Below are 20,669 nucleotides of genomic sequence, written 5' to 3' on the forward strand. Positions count from 1 at the left end.
ACTGATCTCTGACTTAGTTGGCAGCTGCATAAACTGCTGTGCTTGTTATATTTAAAATATTGCCTTTAAATTACATTTACACCCCATATAAATGTTATAATGTCACACCCATAGAACCATAGGATGTGTTAAACTTTGATAAGTGGCAACAAAAGGTCAGCTTCATTAGTTACACTTTACTGTGTAAGAATCCAATAAAACCAGAGGACGAATGATCACAATTCCTTTCTTTACAGCAGTTTTGTTTAAGTTTTATTTGTAAGTCATAAACAGGGACATACTATTTAGGACTCTTATGCTTTCCTGATCCTTGTATTCCCCACAAAACTACCTGATACGTAGAGGTCTTGGTGATATTTTACTTGAATCAAGGCTAGATAACATACATAACATGACGTTAATATGGCTACCTGTGTGATTTTACAGAGATATATTTTTCAAAATAAAACCACTTTTTTTTCAGTAAAACACCTAATTTCTGAACAGCCGAAATAAAAAGGACCTTGTTGTACCCATTTGTTCATTTAGTGCTTTGACACTTAGGCACACCATCATACTAAGATTGTCAAATGATTGTACTTAAACATATTTGAGTAATTTACTGTCCATGTAGTAAAGTGACATGCAAAGCAACAAATTCATAAAAAAGAGATAATTAAAAAGAAATTGAAAATATAGTTGAGATGTGCCCAAGTTTCAAAGCACTGGACAACCAAGGGTTTAAGTGAGGTCATTTTTATATTGTCTATGCAAAAATGAGGTTTTTTTTACTGAAAAAAAAAATTCAAAATAAAAAAGTGCAGACTTCAATTTTGAAAAATGTATCTCAGTAAAGTTACACAGTAGTCATATATTAATATCATGCAAAATGTACTTTATACGTGTTGATTTAAACATTCATTAACACATTATGAGGCGTTTATGTAAGATGTCATGAATGTGTTATGTAGACACCCTTCAAGTAAAGTGTTACCAAGATCTGGTAAGTTGGTTGACTTTCCTGCTTAACCGCTTACATGTTTAAGGCAGTTAAAGTGACGGAGTGAAACTTCATGCGACTATGCTTGTTCTTCCCAACTCGTCATGCTAAATATTTATCTAGTTATGAGATATTTATCTCACCTGTTTGGTAATTTCACTGTAATTTAGTCATTTAAACAATATTTACTCACCAGTATCTACACTTTGTTTGGCAATTCAGAGATAATTGAGACTGTCTTGGAACTTATCATCATGTCAGGCAAAACTGATTATTTAGCACTTTTAAGCTCCTCATAATTATCTGGTTAAAGCCTACAATGTAGAAGACTGTAAAAGAAAGTCTTACCATGGGTTGTTGGTTTGATTGACAGATCTGCTTTCCTTTTCCATTCCTGATGCAGCATTCCAGAGCCACAGGCTGAAGGCTGCTTCAACCACATTCAACATTCAATTTCGCCATGAGTAGCATAAAGATTTCCAATAAAAATCAATGAATTCAATGCAAAATGGCAATAATATGACATTAATATATTTTCTCTGTCCATTTTTTTCTTAGGTTTAAAATGACAGCTGGCATTAGCATTCTGCAAGCATTTTACGTTGGAGTCCAAAACAATGTATGATTTCGGGAAATATAGTAATATGACTTTTGTTCAAACGGTGACCATTTATTAGTGTATATTCTCCTATTCAGTTTGCTGACTTAACATATTGTTGCTGTCCAAGGAAAAACAAGTACCTCCAAAATGGTAACTTTACAGAAGATATAGGCAAATATCTTCTTTACTTTTAATAGAAGCCAATGTAAAAAGGTTTTATTCCAAGTGTTTCTGAAGCAGTTTTAATGTTTCATTGAACATGGAAGTTTCACACAGTGTAAAGGACAGCTGCTGTGTTCAAATGATGTAAGAAAATAAAAATTGGCAAAAAATGGAGATGCTTTTCTTTGGACAGCGACAATATACAGAAGTGCTATTGCTTTTTTCTCACTGCACATTGCTCTTCTGATTTACACCTCTCACCATAGGTTTTGTCATATACAGTGCTATGCAAAAGTCAGAGACCACCTTTTATCTATTTGATTTCCAGTCAAAACAGACATTAAGTACAAGTTTCATCTCCACTTGGTGACATGAAAGGTGATATACAGCGTGCTGTCTTGCAAACAGTGTTCTAAAAATCTAGAATATGTCCTTTCCTGGCAGCTCCTGACTCTGATGTTCCTAACTGGAAGCAGGGTCTCATAGACCTTTCGCTATCATAAGGGAAAATCTGTTGGATGTAGGAATGTTGAATATGGTGGGAGGTGTAAATCAGAAGAGCACACGCCCAGCGCAAAGCAGAGACTTCTACACTGTAAGCAAAAGAAGGTTCTATAACTACCAAAAAAGGGTTCTTAGGCTTGTAACAATGGTGGAAAGTTTTCTACTTACCACCTTTTTATGCTATATTCAACCCTTTTCAAAAGGACATTCTCACACCACACACGGGACATTCTCCATCAATCTGAAAAACCTTTAATGATGCAAAGAGCCCTTTAATCATGCAAAGGGTTCTTTGACTGTTCATGGTTCTATATAGAACCTGTTTCTTTACTCAAGAACACTTGAAGAACCTCCTGACTTCAACAGGATAACACAGGCACAGACAAACCATAGACTTCTACACTCTTCTGTAAGTACCAAAAAAGAGTTCTTTGGTGCTATATAGAACCCTTTTCAAGACGGGTTCTATATAGAACCTTACACAACACATTCACCATCAGCCTGAAGAAAAAAAAAAACCTTTATACCTTTATTATATATAGACCCAATTTCTTTACTACAGAACCCTTTACCAGTTAAGTTTTGCTACACTGACAGAAGGAAGAAACCTCTGAACTTCAGTTATTCTGAATTATTACAATTACAGTCTATAGTCAATCCAGAAAAAAATAGCATTCTGTAAAGCTCGACTTTCTACAGTTCCCACAGAAACTGCATATGTGCATATACTGTCTTCATATTTCTTCTAAGACTTCAAAATGACCTCAATACACTGCCTTTTGTAGAAGTTTCTTGACAAGCATCATCGAAATTCGATGAGATTTTGTCCAACCTTGCAGTCAAAGAATGCTTTGTAGGGGAACATGGATGGGTCGGCTGCACACTGGTGAAGTCCTAGTCCACCTCTGCTCCGTCACTTCATGTGGAAGAAAATGACACAGCAAAAAAAAAAAAAAAAACAGAGCGAAACAGAGATGGAGATAGACGGAGACAGAAAGTGCCGCAGCAGGAGTTCAAAGTCAAATCTCAACACCAATAAAGAGGAGGCAGTGTGCGCAAAAAGATCAAAGGCGGAGCGAAAGGAAAGGTCAACGCTGAGATGATCACAAACCGCCATATCAGGCATGGCTCCCCACTAAGTAGAGCATTGCCTCGCACTGCTGCTGCGCTCCACTGTCCTTACAGAGCAGAGCTGCAGCTCCTTCTGCAGCAGCCTCTTATTCACACTAATAAAAAACGGACAGATAAACAGAGAGAGGAAGAGGGGACAGAGAGCAGGAGAGAGGAGAGTGAAAAGAGAGACAGAAAATGAGAGGAAGAGATAAAGAGAAGAGGGCAAGAGAGAGGCTGAGAAGAAGAGAGAGAGAGAAACATAGAAAGGAAAGAAAGAAAAAGAGAGGGATGATAGAAGGGGAGGAGAAAGTGAGAGCCAGAGTGAGAGAAGGACAGAGAGAGGGCAAGAGGGACCGATAGAGAGAGAGAGCAGAGAAGGAGAGAGACAGAGAGAGTACAAGAGGCAAATAAGTAAGAGGAGAAAGTTAGAAAAAGAAAGGAAGGAAGGAGGTTGAATATGGATAAAGAGAGATTGAATTAATTATAGAGGGGTAGTGAAAGAAAGAAAGAAAGAAAGAAAGAAAGAAAGAAAGAAAGAAAGAAAGATAAACGTGAGAATATGAGAGAGAGGGGGAGGGTAAAAGACAGAGAGAGAAAGGAAGAAAGAGACAGAGAGAGGAAGAGATGGAGATAATGGCAAGGGAAGTGAAGTCTTTTGGGAAAGATATATGAAAAAAATAGGAATGCAAAAAAGAGAGGAAAGGAAAGATTCAAACAGAGAGAGAGTGAGAGAGGGAGGGCAGAGAGGAGGAAAGAGAGGAAAGGAGGGTGAATTCAGATAAAGAAAGAAAGCGGGCATTTTGAGAAAGAGACAGGGAAAGTGAAATACATCATCAGGGCAGTCTTGGGCTGGAGGTTAGGGAACTGGCCCTGTGACCGGAAGGTTGCTGGTTCGATCCCCAGTACTGAGGGACCCCCAGTCTGACGGAAGTGTCCTTGAGCAAGACACCTAACTCCCAATTGCTCCCCGGGTGCTGTGGATAGGGCTGCCCACCGTTCCATGCAAGTGTGCTCACTGCCCCTAGTGTGTGTGTGCTCACTAGTGTGTATGTGGTGTGTCACTTCATGGATGGGTTAAATGTGGAGGTGGAATTTCCCTGTTTGTTGGATTAAAAAGTATCACTTAACTTAAAGGAGAAAAAAGAGGACTAAAACAGAGAGGAAAGAGAGAGATGAGAAGATCATGAAAGACAGAGAGTAAGTGAAAGGAGTAAAAGAGAGAGAGTGAGAGGAGAGAGAGAGAGAATCAAATTGAACATCATTGAAAGACTTACTGGCTGAATGAGAGATGTAATGATTTTAAATTTATGATTCTTCAAAAAATGTTGGATTAATCTAATGTTTCTCTTGGTCAGTTTGACTCCCTTTAAAACTCTCTGGTACACCAGGGATGAACTGATTCAGCCTTTTTGTGGGCTGATGCAGATTACTGATCAGAGACCAGTGCTCTGCAGTGGAGATCCTGTTTTGTAGTAGCAATATGACTCACACATGTGTATTTAGTAGAGGCTAATGTTCTACAAGTGTCTTACAACCAGCATTCATTTCAAACTCAACATGAACAGAAAATCATAGCAAACTGTGATGTAGTTCTGAATGAAATACCCGGGAAGGGTCTGAGGAAATACTCAGGAAGGGTCTCTTATCTAGCTGACTGTTTTCTCCCATGATAGGTTGGAGAGGTGGGAGGGGGACATGAAACTTGATATCAATTCTTTTCAGATTTTAACACTGATAAAGGAAGAGTATGACTGAATTCCAGGTTATTATTGGTAACGATTTCTATTCTGCATATTGTATCAGTGCATCACTGTTACACTCTCATAGTCTATCTCTAAATCTATGTTTGTAGATTCAGTAAAGAAAATTCACTTCACACTGTCATGCTGAGGATTCTCAACAGATTCAGTCTCTAAGAGGACTCTATTAGGCACTAGGTCTCATTTGGAAGGTGCTGTAGATACTGCAGCAGACACTGTGCTGCAAAAAAAAAACTTACCTAAAAGTATTGCTGTATTAGTAAGCTGATAATGACGCCAAATATGCTGAAAAAGTAATGCATTAAATTTACTTAACATTACTATATAATTTCCATATTATACAATAAGTTAAATCAACATGACTTTATTTTTAACTTTACTTTTGGCAATTATTGTGTTGATAATGGTGTAATATGTTTTATTCATGTGGAACTAATTCACATTTGAATCATGTAAATTCAGTGCAATGCTTTTGGTGTAGGACTGGGAAAAACTCATTCAAAAAATCCATCATTAGGCATAAATATTTAATTACATTTGGGCAAACACATTATTTTACCATTGCACATTAAATGATTGACAGTTTAAGTCTCAAAATACCCTAAAGTTCAGGGTTGCAGTTGCCAAGACATAATGAGAGGGGTAAAAAAACCCCACAACAGTTAATATTTCCCCCAAACACACATTCTTCAACTACAGTTTGATGTGGGCATCTCATGCCACCATTGGGGATTTGGAGTGTAAAACATATGTAGGCCACAGCTCATGGCCTGTCTCCTGGATAGAATTAATGCAGTGAAAGCCAAGCCGAAGGGCTGCGGTATCCCACCTGACCTGCTGCCAATAAAGCGCCTGGAAAGCAGCCAACCTACGCATCCGAGCACACCAATTCACTGTCAATTCAAAATGTTTTCCATTTTATAACAGCTTCTTATACTGTAATCCTTAAAAAAGTCTGATACAGGGTGAAACAGCTCGGTCTTCTTCAGCACCTCTCTGCATACTGCTGAAGTATAGCTCATATGAAGAGATGAGCTGTGCCCCAGAGTTCCCCTTAAAGGCACAAATGACTGTTTTAGTGCCCACAAGACACTTAACCCATTCATTAATTAGATCATTAACTTAACAAACCCTTTCCTTAGAGTGTAGAATAAGCATGAACAGCCAGGGAGCTGTCCACCTGCTGTGGTGCTGAAACGCAGCATCTTCAGGCAAATGTAGGGTAAATTGTGCACAAGATGTTCACCTACTGAGGTGCTGAATCACAGCATCTTGGGGGAAGCTGGACTGTGTGAATGAATCGGGAGCTGTCCACCTGCTGTGGTGCTGAACTCTAGCGCCTTGAGGCAATTGTAGAGAAAATCATTAGTTATCCATTAGATATTAGTTAAATATTAGTTATTAGTTATAAATATTTTTTAACACAAATCATGTATGCCATTTCTTATAAGTTGGTTTCAGATATGATTGAAAACAATTGACTTTATGGTCATTTGTGTTTATGCTTTCTCCCCATAGTAGGAGACACATTTTATATGAATGGAAATAGCTGCCTGAGGGTCTTGCCAAGATTACTTATGAAGACTTTGATGGTGAATAATCCAGGAGCTGTCCACCTCCTGTGGTGCTGGAATGCAGCTATGTGGGAAGACACATGAGCTGGACTGCATGAACAGCATTAGGGCAGTCTTTTCCTGTCGTCATGCTGGAGTCCCCATGTACGACACATTTTAGACTCCTCATCAGCTTCACCAGTTTAAAGTGGGTCCATTTGAACTACAAAAATGCTAAACTTCCCAAACCTGCTCTTGGAGTCTCCCTGAAGTGTTAAATTAGGTAATACTTCATTTTAATGAACACAGATAGACTTTATTATGGTATTGTTCTTTGTTCAGTAAAGCCTAAATAAGACCCTTGTTGGTGGTTTATTCACTTTGCAGTAATCTTTATTCATTATGACCTGTGCAATACATAACTGTCTGCACATAAAAAACAACTCATTGTGCAAATTTTTGAGCATAAATTATCACCTTAACTCACATGATATTAGTGTGTAATTGACACTATGTTATTTCTACATGTTCTAGATAGCATATGGTAACTTCTGAAGTTTATTACTTTAGAGCTAATAAGTTTAGCACTAATAATAGCTCCAAATAATGGATACAAGATTTAAAGATGATTTTCACTCATCACTCGAGACTAAAACGTGGCAAACAAGTTAATTGGTGCCATATTATTTGGTAGCCATAACATACAGGCTGGTAATATATAAATTGAACTTGTAGGGTTTTATTTTCTAATTTTTGACATCAAAATGCCATAAAAAGGAACAGAATGTGTAATTCAAATTGACGGTAGCTTGTTTCAGCCTTAAATAGTGATGACTAAAACTTTAACATATGGGACACATATTGAAGTATTAGTTACTCATTGAACTCTTAGTAGCTCCAAAACAATATACTCCAGACATTACCTGACAGTACCTACAACTTATAGGAATACAATGTTACAAATTGCACTAATAAGATGTAAATACAGGTAATAATCCATGATCAATACATGATTGTGTGTCATTACCACTAATAATACAATTATTAGTGATTTCCACATAACAGATATCTAATAAATCACACAGAAGTGCCTACTTTGACTTTTACTGAACAAATAATACCCTAATAAACACTCATTATGTGTTCCTTAAAATAAAATAGTATCTTCAGTTCAATTCATACCTGACAATTCATACCTTCAATTCATTCAGAGCTGAGGAGAGTGCACTAGCTGTCTATATGATGAGGTGCTGAAATGCAGGATCATGGAAAGATCTGGACTGCATCAGGACTGTGTTTCCTAATCCTGCTTCTGCAGTCCCCTGAACCCAGTACAGTTTGTGTTAATATTTTTCCTGCACACTTTATAGTGTATATTACAATATAAACATCTTATTACAAGCCCAAAATGAAGTTAAAATAGGTAAAACAGAGCTGGGGAAAACATTAACTAGAACACAGTCAGGCTCTGTAGTCTTTCAGAATGAAAAAAATTGGACAGAATAGTTGATAGTAACCTATATTCCATATACCATATGTCCCTTATCTTCACATGATAATACCTCAAATGTCACATATCACTGAAAGTGATTTTTTTAGTTCATGCTGTTTTCTGCTCCATATGTATGTGTTAATATGTATAAAATGTATGTGTAGTCTGTAATTACTTTTGTTATATATATATATATATATATATATATATATATATATATATATATAGACCATGTTTGGAAATGCTTTTCTAATCTAATACAAAGTTATTCATTACAAATGAGATTTTTTGTAAGTCTTCAAATGAAGTTTAGAATTTATTTAGATATAGTATTTCTTAGATGTTAGAATAGCATTTGTTATATCTCCCTTTTACTTTAATGACAGCATGTGCTCAAGCTGGCATGGACTCCATAAGTTTGTGGAAAAGCCTCTGGTCAGTAGATCAAATCCACCTGAAGGTCATCTGAACACAAGCGTCAATAACACTACCAAAACAGTTTTTTTAAAAAAGGCTTTAATATGGTGAATTTCACAAATTTGCTTCAGTTTGAGTAGTGACCTAGAAACGGTGAAGAGTTTTGAATATTTCTTCTATCTGTCCAGCGATCTATTTCAATTCAATTCAGAATAGCTTTATTAGCATGACTGCAATCTATCTATACATCCATTCATCTATCTATCTATCTATCTATCTATCTATCTATCTATCTATCTATCTATCTATCTATCTATCTATCTATCTATCTATCTCAATTCAATTCAGAATAGCTTTATTAGCATGACTGCGATCTATCTATACAGCCATTCATCCATCTATCTATCTATCTATCTATCTATCTATCTATCTATCTATCTATCTATCTATCTATCTATCTATCTATTTCAATTCAGAATATCTTTATTAGCATGACTGCGATCTATCTATACATCCATCTATCTATCTATCTATCTATCTATCTATCTATCTATCTATCTATCTATCTATCTATTTCAATTCAATTCAGAATAGCTTTATTAGCATGACTGCGATCTATCTATCTATCTATCTATCTATCTATCTATCTATCTATCTATCTATCTATCTATCTATCTATCTGTCTGTCTGTCTGTCTGTCTGTCTGTCTGTCTGTCTGCCTGTCTATCTATCTGTCAATTCAGAATAGCTTTATTAGCATGACTGCGATCTATCTACACACCCATTCATCTATCTATCTATCTATCTATCTATCTATCTATCTATCTATCTATCTATCTATCTATCTATCTATCTATCTATCTGTCTGTCTGTCTATCTATCTATCTATCTATCTATCTATCTATCTATCTATAATACATATACGCTGCAGGAGGGCTGAAGGAGCAGCAATGAGCACTGCCTGTGGGTGAAAGATCTGGGAGCTGTCCACTCCCTATGGTGCTGAACTGCACCACTGAAGCCTTTGGTTCGCTTCTTTATTGTAAAACTTCATTCACTCCATTTTAATACCTCCTCATACACATATAGACCACGCGCAGCACAATTTTAGCACGTCTTAAAAAAGATGAAACGCGTACACACACAAGCGCGCGCGCACGCATATACACACAGCTCGAGCCACCCACACCAATACCACCTGTCAGTAGCTGGTCGGAGTAATGTAGGCGGGAGCTGCGTCAAACCCTTCAAATGCCATAACACCGAGAGCTAAAACAGAGTGAGAGCCAGAGAGGAAGTTAGACTTTTTTCTTTTTTTCTTTTTTCTCACAACTCTGCCTCTGTCCGCGCTGATCAGCCTGTCTGCGCATCAGCGGAGCTCGCGCTGCCGCTGCGTCGCGCGCTAGATCCACTCCGGCTCCCTCCTGCTCTCCTCCTGTAGCCGTAGTCCTGTTGCTCCTCGTCGCTGGCGCTCTCTGAAGACTTCTTTCACAATTATCAGCCGGATTTTTACAGCATTTACAGGCAAAAGGAGGAGGAGAAGGTGAGAGAGGGCGGAAAGCTCCGTCCACAGCCGCCTCAGGTGCTCTCAGCGGCGCTGCGGCGCGTTTGCTCTCATCTTTAGGGCGAAAATGAAGCTCCCCTCGTTTTCCTCTGCGCTGTAGAAACAATGGGAAAGGGAAGCGCGTGATCTGAAGTGTTCGCCAGGTTCTGGATTGGTGAATAAACCCAGTTAAACTGCTTGTTTACGTGTTTTGGTTTTGACCGGCAAAAATATTTTTTTCAACAGTGCGCGCGCGGCTGAACGAGGGCAAACCCCGAGCGAGGTCTAGATCCCGCGCGCAGCATCGCTGACTGCTCCCAACACCTCACACGCGCGCTGACGAGCCTGTGCTGGATTTACACGCGTCTCTAAAGGGATACGTCACATCTGCCCTCGCAGACTTCGCAGACTTTTGTGGGGCTTCTGCTTTTGTCTTTTTTGTCCTGCTGCTCCGGCATCCATGGCCAGTCGCTCTAATCTTTCTCACCATGTGCTTTTTGGGAATTAGCCGTGGAGAGAGGCGTCCCCTCTCAGGCGGAGAGGGCTGCTAAACCTCTCTTTCCTCTCCAGCCTCAGTAAAGTCTACTTCATGGCTCCGGCGTCCAGACTGACCAGGCGGAAGGATTCAGTGGCCTGGCCGAGGATGTCCGCAACTTTCTGGGCTGTGCTTCTACTGATCACTCTGCTGATCGTCTACTGCGGTGAGTTTACAGAGGAGACCCCCGTGTGTGTGTGTGTGTGTGTGTGTATGTGTGCATATGTGTGTGTGTGGACATCTACAGAAACCATGGAGGAGAATATGAACCTTTTTCAGGATAATGTAATCTCTCTCTCTCCCTCTCTCTCTCTCACACACGCACTATGTGAGGTGATAAAAACACCCCTCCAACACACACACACACACACACACACACACACACACACACACACACACACACACCTTCTCTCTCTCTTTCTCTCTCTCTCTCTCTCTCTCTCTCACTCTCTCTCTTTCTGTATATATTTTATCTATCTATCTATCTATCTATCTATCTATCTATCTATCTATCTATCTATCTATCTACTCATCTCATCCTCTCTCTCGCTCTATCTCTATTCCACCACATATAAATAAAATGGAAATAATCAAAAGGCAATAACTGAATGGAATTCATCGCTTTTCTTGAAAAGGTGCTTCCATCATGAGAAGCAGATAAATATCACCACAATGAAAAAAATATTCATGTTTTCATCATCCTGGAGACATTTGGTGCTCACAAAGAGTTAAACACACACACACACACACACACACACACACACACACACACACACACACACACACACACACACAGTGCCAGGGAGATAATAGTAATAATACCTGCAGGGCAGTCAGTGGGTTGGAATCACTGCTGGCCACTGTCACTGAGAGTTTTCTGTTAAAATTGACCACACTGTGGCAATTTACGCCGCAGAATCCTACCAAAAAATCATCACGATGTAAAATAGCTTTTTATTCTAAAACCACTTCATCCTGCCATGAACAACTAAAATGAAGGGGAAACTGAAAGGCCAATCAAAATCTTATTAAAAGTTTAGCTGAAAGGAGTGATGTAGTCCTTAAAACACAAACACACACACACACACACACACACACACACACACACACACATACCTAAAATGAATAACAGTCTCAAAATTTAATTTGCCGTGTAGTTGTGTTGTTCTGTCTAATTCCAGCCTCTCTGCGTGGGCATATATCACAGAAAACATTTAATCTCCTCTCTCCCTCTCTCTTTCTACTCCCCTCTATCCCTCTCTCTCTTAATCTATCTATCTATCTATCTATCTATCTATCTATCTATCTATCTATCTATCTATCTATCTATCTATCTATCTATCTATCTATCTATCTATCTATCTGATTGTTCAGCGCTTCATCTGCCTTCTTCTCTCCTCTCAGTGCATGATTGATCCTCTGCTTGTGTGCAATCAATGGTCAGGCTGTTTGCTCTGGTCAGCAGTCTGTGGCATACTCCTTGCACTCTTTGGTCATTCTCTTTCATTTCTCTCCTGGTGTTTTTATGTGGGGCCTTGTCTCAGCTTCCTCTGCCTGTTGTTCCAGGCAAGCAGGCAATCGGCCCTCAGAGAGTTAAAATGACTATGGGTAAATGTAATTGCAATTGATAATTGCATCCAATAATGTGGCAAGATATTTTTAACTTGTACTGATGCATGTGTAGTCACTAGTACTGAGTCACTCAAATGGAGAATTGTGGACAGCTCAATCACCTCACACCCAGATAATCAAAGGTTCAATTTCCTATCCAGGCTGGAACAGCCTTGCTATACCAATCACAGCACACACACTGTTATCAATCAGAGCAAAACTGCTAATGCTACATTCCCTATGTGCTATAAGAGACTCCTGGAAGACTAAACATTTTTAAATATTAACATGTGTATATCTTATTTATTGTTAATGCATTAATAATGAAGCAACACTATAAATTATCAATGGCACTTTAACCAAGTTAATGCATTTTAACAGTGTAACCCTTCCATCCATGGTAGGGCAGGCTGTGACCCAGCTAACCCAGTTGCTATGATAGAACCTGCAGTTGCAGCCCTGTTGTTCAAATACAGCTTTTGAATAGCTTTTAAAGCAGCACCTTAAGCAGACTTCACTGGGCAGTGCTCTCAAGAGATCTATGGATAAATCAATGAGCAGCAAACTAACAAAAAAAAAACAACAATCAAATGTGAAGCTCTAGTTCCCTTTCAGAGTCTTCACTGTAGTAAGAGTCCATAAGCTGTGTGAATGAAAAGAAGAAAGAGAAACATTGTTTACCAAACTGCAGCATTTTTAAATTCAGGTCCTGGTCCATGCACAGATTTTTAGTGGGTAGCGTCAAAGGGAAAAAAGTGCAAAATGAAAATGAATTAACTTAATTTCATGTACAGTATATTGTGATCACTCTTATGAGACAGTGATCAAGAGACAGTGTAATCATATTGAAGATGAAACTAAATGTAGAGTTTTTCTAAAGTCAGCCAGAAATATTGCCTTTACTGTATATGCAGAGATTTAATCCCCAGTTGCCAGCATGCAGTATTCCCTTCAATATTTAACTGCTACATAACAGGCAGTTATAACTACATTTGGGAGCTACACAGAGTCTTGTGTAAATCCTTGCTTTTCACAACAAGAAAACCTTAATGTAGCTACTAACACCCCTTACTGCCAGCAGTGTTTACTTGTTTTTCAAAACAACCAAATTCTGGAAAGTGATCGTTATCAAAAGAGATGATCACTGGTTTATTAGTGACATTTCCAGCAATGGATTAGAGGTCAGAATTACTGAAGAGAAATCTCCACAGGTGGTCAGTACTGCACCAGAGGGGGTGCCCAGGAGCAATGAATCTCAAAGAACCCAAGGATACCCATGAGCTCTTTTGCTGGGCCTCCTTATTAATCACACCAGAACTCTATTCACACTACAGTCTATTCACCTCCCATGGTTCTATCTATGCAAATGCCTGTTGAGGTTCATGTGATCCCTTCATAATTAAATTACTGAAAGAAAGAAATAAACTTTGATGAAGCTTATGTCCACTCATACACCGATAACATTAGGCATAACATTATGACCACCTCCTTGTTTCTATGCTCATTGTTCATTTTATCAGCTCCACTTACTATATAGGTGCACTTTGTAGTTCTACAGTTACAGATGTAGTCCATCTGTTTCTTTGCATACTTGTTAGCCACTTTTACCCTGTTCTTCATTGATCAGGACCCCCATGGACCCTCACAGAGCAGGTACTATTTGGGTGGTGGATCATTCTCAGCACTGCAGTAACACTGATCTGGTGGTGGTGTGGTAGTGTGTGTTGTGCTGGTATGAGTGGATCAGACACAGCAGTGCTGCTGGAGTTTTTAAACACTGTCTTCACTCACTGTCCACTCTATTAGATGCACCTGTTGAAGCTGTTGGTAAACCCTGTAGATGTAAAGGCAGAGACAATAGCTCAGCTCTTGTTGCACAGTTTGTATTGGTCATCCTCTAGTCCTTCATCAGTGGTCACAGGATGCTGCCCACAGGATGCTGCTGACTGGATATTTTTGGTTGATGGACTATTCTCAATCCTGGTGTTTAAAAACTCCAGCACACTGCTGTGTCTGATCCACTCGTACCAGCACAACACACACTACCACACCACCATCACATCAGTGTTACTGCAGTGCTGAGAATGATCCACCACCCAAATAGCACCTGCTCTGTGAGGGTTCATGGAGGACCTGACCACTGAAGAACAGGGTAAAGTGTATAGCTATAACAAAATGCCTTTAAAAATGAAAATAATATTTCTTTATGGTCAAATTTGCATGAAAAGACAAATGTCATTCATCACAATTAACTACACAAAATCAAGCAATTAATTATCGTCATCCCTAATTGACATATAATCGTGTATGTATAATATAGCATGTCTGATAGATAGATAGAGGTAAGCTGTGCCATGGCTTTGTGAAATTCATCACTGTTCCATCTTTAAGGATTTACCCTTATGTTCACTGCACTTCATTTAGATTATAGAGTAAAATGGTCAGGTAGCAAAATCTATACTGGCCACAAAATGTTAGCGTTATCATGTCGGCCCGGAAGTTCCGTGTCAGTACATTCCTAGGCGTGACCGCTCCGACCTCTGACCACTCTGACTTCTTGTCAGCACACACAGCGACATGACTAATTGGACAGATTTATCCATGCAAGCATTCACTCACACATACACAAAGAATGAAAAGCTTTTCAGGTCCATTCATGTAATCTAATGTGCATTCTGTTCACATTAGATTCATTCATGTGGGCCATTGTATATAATTCATGTGACTATACTGTGCATAATGAAAAATACACATACAGGCAGGCATGCATGTCGGCTCACCAGCAACCTGAACAAGAAACAAATATATAAATGAGGTCAGCATTTCCAGCAGTGACTCATATGCTAGCTGCCTCTTGACATTAGCATCCCACTGCATAAATATGCCATCGTTGTACCATCAGCCGGCATTGTGTGTGTGCAGCAGAGAGAAAGAAATGGAGAGAGCAAGCAAGGAGGATGACTGACCGCTCCGACTAGAACTAGAAGAACGCTCCTGGTGTTACATCACAGCTTTGGTTTATCTGAAGCATGACAATAGCGTCTGATTTTAAGGATTATTTAGTGATTTGGAAGGAAGATGTTGATGAGGTTTATTCTGTGCACTGGCTCCCTCCTCTGGTTGCTACTTGATATGCAATAGTTCTAACCCTGGCACTGCATGAGTTGGGCACATTGACCTTCAGCGGCAATGAAGAAAACAGTACATCATGACTAAATCTCAGAGATGTGGCAGACTGTGTGTGAACAGATGCGTAAACCTATGGAACTTGAAGTAGTATTGGGGAGTACAGGGAAGCCCTTAATCTCTATTTGACATACATTGTGTTGTCTTTAATCTGAAAGCATGTTCATATTTTGAATGATGGGTGTATTTTTAACTCATTGACCTGTACAGACATCATTCAACATTGTTTTCATTGTTGCTTTTAAACATGAAGTCTTAAGATGTGGACAGACATAGCGTTTAAAGGAATAGGCATTTTTCTACCTAATCTTTATCTTTAGCATGTGTACCATACAGTTGATTACCATGGAAAGCAAGTTCAACATGTTTCCCTGCTTTTAGTAAAACAACAGAAAACACAGTGACTCATACTGTTTTATGATGGACGCCAGTGGGCAGTTGCTGAAGGCTTCTATTGTTAGTGCGGTTTGATGAGTTGAAATCAATCACATTATTTTATGTAATTTTTCACAATTATTATTACATAAAATTATTCACATTTGTGTTATTTGCTCAATTTTGACAAAGAATTATTTTTTTTCCATTCAGATTTTTTATTACAGCTATGTGAATAGGCAAAATGTCCCCTAACATGAAAATAATGGTTTCCTCGGGGTGAAAGCAGTTTCCAATGTCCAATGGAAGCGACGGTGGTTAGCTTATACAGTCAGTGGTTTCAGTTCTTAAGCATTATATCTTCTCGCTCTCATTCAACCTGCTTGTGGATTTTTTTATGCATGATCTTGAGGAGATCGTTCTCTTTCCACTTTGCTATGCTTTTGTTAGTTAGTTGCTCATTGGTTTATCTGTAGGTTTCCTGAGAGTTTCCCCTTAAAAGACATTTGAAAGCTGCATTTGAATGAGAGGGCTACGGTCATGGATTCTATCAAAGTAACATACATCATGGAGCAGCTGGGCTTAAGCCTGCGCTATTATGGATGGTCAGAAGGGTCAAACTAGGAAAATGGTGTGAAACAATATGAGTAATGTTAACATGTTATTATCACCCTAGTTAAATAAAAATGGTAAAAATAATGGTAACATGTTGAGCAGTGCCAAAACCTGTAAATTAATAATAAAAGTATGTTTTGTCAATGATGTGCTTTAATCTGCAGTATCACAGATGGTTAGAAGAGTCAAACTAGGATAATGTGTTAATGGTGATACAACAATTAGTGATGTTAACATGTTTTTAAAGCCCTGCTTCAAGGAAACTCCTCAAACTGTACTAAATTTCTGCACTTAAATCACAAAGGAAAGAGCCAAACATTTGAAACATTTACTGCCTATAAAGGCTGATTCAGAGAGTTACAGCAATTGAACATATTAAACATATTGGGGAAGAAAAAAAACATAAAATGTGGCCTTTAAAATTTATTGCACATTTTCTATTCTTAATGCTCCGTTATTAATGCCGCAGTTGAATTTATGGTCTCTATCAACTGTTATTATATGAATGCAATCAAGACAGTTTATGTTGAAATAAGCCAGAGAAGTTTTCAAAAGTTTATTTTCACTGTAAAAATAAAAAGTCATTAATTATTCTGACTGTATTTTACCATAATACAAATAATTAATAATAACAGTGACAATTATTAAAACTATTGTTTTGGGGAATTTACATTCTATGTCTGTAAATCAACAGGAGTGTTACAATATAATACATGTAAGGCTTTTTTTTATGTATATTGACCATCATATTTTACAGACCTTTGACAGTGAAAATCCCTTTTTTAAAGTGTACACTGCTTGTCATTCATACACACTGTACTGAGCTCATGTAAATATACAGTCAGCTTGAAGCACTAAGCCGATATATCCAGAAACAATATGGCTGCATTATAAGCAGATTTATTAGCACACACACAGAGATCCCACTAAAACAAGGCATTATGGAAGTCTTAGTCATGCTGGAAGTAGCTCTGTGCTCTTTGTGTATTAGCATGTGTGGTGTATGTGTGTGTTAGGGGGGACTACTGACTACACACAGAAAAAGGAAGAAATAGGAAAGAAAGGCACAAGTAATGAACACTAGAAGACACAATGGGAAAAAGGGAAGAAAGGCATTGACAAAGGGCATACATGTGCACGCACGCACACACAGGGTCAATTACAGACCCAGATGAATCAGAGCTGCTGCAGCTCTAACCCACGCTGGCAGAGGCCTGCCTACAGCACCACACTGCAACAAATACACACACACAGGACACCTCCTGTTTTCAATACAACCAAAACACACCACCCTATGTGAGGTGCATTACACCCCTCCAACACACACACACACACACACACACACACACACATACACACACACTCGGCTGCTCTGACAGGTCTGTGTGCACTCCCAGAATCAATAAAGGATTCTAACCGAGAGAAAAAAGTGAGGAGAAAAAAGTGTAGCTGTGGGGCAGTGGGGAGGAGTCAGGCTGGTGTTGTTTGGTAATCAAAGTCTTGCCTTGCAACAGCCTGAAGAGCCAGTGAAACCGTTTGCCTTTGTGTTTTTTTTTCTTTCTTTCTGGAAGTTCTCATCTAAAACCACAGCAAACATCCAACGCCTCAGAACAGAATTGCTCTTGTAGGTGAGTGGACACACATTAGAATATTCCTGCCTATTTTCAGCCCAGCCCCCAGGCTAGCAGCTCAGAATAAGCCACCGAACAACTGTCTGCATCAAAAGGGGCCAGAAGGTGGATTCGTCACCCACTGAACTTGCCGTTTTTCATCCCGAGCAAAGGAGCGCATGATGAGCCTTTTTACAGAGATTGAAGTAGCACTGTAAATGAATATTTCAATAGCTTTGGAGGAACTTACCGCGTTTTATGACAACAGATGTCACTTTTTAAGGAGCGGAAATGCTCCATAGCAAGCTGCGATGAGTGCATCACAGATGGGCAGGAGACCATGGGCAGATGATTATGGGTGTTGAGACTCATAAAATATTGATTAATATAGAGATACTCTTCAGTATGCATGGGCACACGCATTAGAATATTCCAGAATACTCCAAACTTACACTCTTAAAAATGTTCCTCAAACAACGTCTTACATTTGCAGTGTTTGACCTAGGCAAAATAGCCATACCATTATCAAAATTGGTTACAGTTGTTGCAAAAAACTTACCCCTTATCAAATTATGTTTTGTTAATTCATTTTTAACTGAAAGTAAGCTAACACATCCTCTACAGCAGGGGTGTCCAATCTCATCCACAAAGGGCCAGTGTGTCTGCAAGTTTTCCTTTCAAAGGAATATATTTAATCAGTAGCTCAGCCTTCAAACAACTGATTGTCTGCAATCCCGCTTTGTTGGAATGCCACACCGGCCCTTTGTCGATAAGATTGGACACTCCTGCTCTACAGAGAACACACCTCTGCACATTTCAATTCACAATTACTATTTATTTTTTTAATTTAATGTATTGGAATAAAAATAAAACATAAAATTTGTGCAAAATTATGGCACATTTTATTTTTTATATTTAAATTTTTTCAATATGTTATGTTTAAAAACAAAAGATTTGCAAAAAATGCCATATACACTTTTATTCTGTAAACTGGATGTGTTAACCTATTTTTATTTAGAAAATCAACAAAATATGTGTTCAAAAGGTTGCATGTTACTGTATTTAAAACACATGTAGGTTAACTGCTTGTTTTGGATACTAAATAAAATGGCTATATTTTCATTGTGGACATCATGACCCTCGGTTCCTATCAACATCACTGTAAATAAATCAGTTGGTAAGTTTTTCTACCAATATTCAGATTCAGATTCAGATGGACTTTACATCTCAACTGTTAAATTATGAAATTTTGAAAAATCAGCATATCCAGTGGAGCTTTGTGCTACAGTTTCTCATTAACTTGAATACGATTTTGCTAATATTCTGTGCTTGTCCCACCTCACTGCAGTTGGTACAAATGAAAGCATTCATGGCTGAAGCATAGATGTAGAGATTATTTACACTTTAACTGGGTTCTTCTCACTACCACATTTACAAAAAAAACAAAAAACAAAACAAAGAACACAAACACCACAAACAACAGTGAAGTAGTGGCCAACAACCACAAGGACAACTGCAACAACTATTATAGTAAGCCATGAAGCATCATACTAAACAGAATTATGCTCCACCTGATATTGTTTTCCCAGTTTTGAATTTGAAGTGTGTGATTCACAAAACTCAATACCAAACTGTTCATATGTGCAATAATAACAATTGTGTGTGCAATAACTCAGGGACACTAACCTAATTTAAATAATTGAAATAATTGTAATTGCTTTATTCCTGATGTTTCACATTACTATCACAATCACCGCCACCTTACTATATTCTGAAGTACTTAAATCTGGTGTACATACTGTAAATTCTCTATATTGTCTTAAATTATTAGTAAAGTGTTTATTTTTACATAAATGGCTGCAACTGTAACAACTGCAATTTCAGTAAAGGAATCTGAATCTGAATCAGTCAATACATTCTTTCCCTGTTGATTCATATTATTTTAAAGCAGGGATTTATCATCAGTGTCATATCAAAAACATTTTTATTTGTTGACATTTCATTGTTTGAAAAAATCAGCTGCTCTATACACTGTGTGAACATTTCATGATTAATGGACCAAAGGAAGTACAAAAAATACAAAAAATATCTGGTCTTGTTATATTAACTTTCCTTGAAAGTCACTATCATTCTTCCTTCTCCATTCTGTAAATGCAAGGTTCTGTTCCAACAGAGCTGCTATATTAAAAGATGTGATAAATGTGGCAATGCTAACTACAAGGTCACCTATACATGCTTTGTTATCCTTCTCAATTAAACACCCGGCTTAAGTCCATCTAGAAAAGAAAGAATCATTTAATAAACAAGAATACCGCAGTGCTTGGAAGGTGAAGCCTAACACACGCTTCCTCCATCCACTTTTTCAAGCTGCTGCTAACCTAACATCTTTGGACAGCTGAACACACTTGCAGGAGAACCCTAATCCTCAGTTCTGCTACATCTGCAACACCTAGTGTCTTGCTGAGTGATGGGGGAGGGAGGGCCATCCTATCTTCACAGAGAGCGAGAGAGCGAGGCCAAATTTGCTCCCTGCTGTTACCTGCTGTTACCTGCTGTTTTTATGTTGCACCTTCATGCCGAAGCAAATTCCTAGTCTGTGAATCCTGTTCATTG

At 38.5% G+C, this 20,669-nt stretch overlaps 1 protein-coding gene across 2 annotated transcripts in view; it reads left to right on the forward strand.

Annotated features, from left to right (window-relative positions):
- Nucleotides 1-9,676: 9,676 nt before the first annotated feature.
- The window catches only part of tafa5a (TAFA chemokine like family member 5a), a 150,002-nt gene continuing 139,009 nt past the window's right edge, over nt 9,677-20,669 (forward strand). The window contains exon 1 of one of the 2 annotated variants that reach the window (XM_037541926.1): nt 9,677-10,825. In XM_037541926.1, the coding sequence (XP_037397823.1) occupies nt 10,714-10,825 (112 nt within the window). In that variant the 5' untranslated portion in view covers nt 9,677-10,713. The remainder of the gene's footprint in view (nt 10,826-20,669) is intronic. The other variant, XR_005130809.1, reaches the window with a different exon arrangement.

This window comes from Pygocentrus nattereri, chromosome 1, assembly GCF_015220715.1.
Source record: "Pygocentrus nattereri isolate fPygNat1 chromosome 1, fPygNat1.pri, whole genome shotgun sequence".
In the NCBI taxonomy this organism is placed as follows: Eukaryota; Metazoa; Chordata; class Actinopteri; order Characiformes; family Serrasalmidae; genus Pygocentrus; species Pygocentrus nattereri.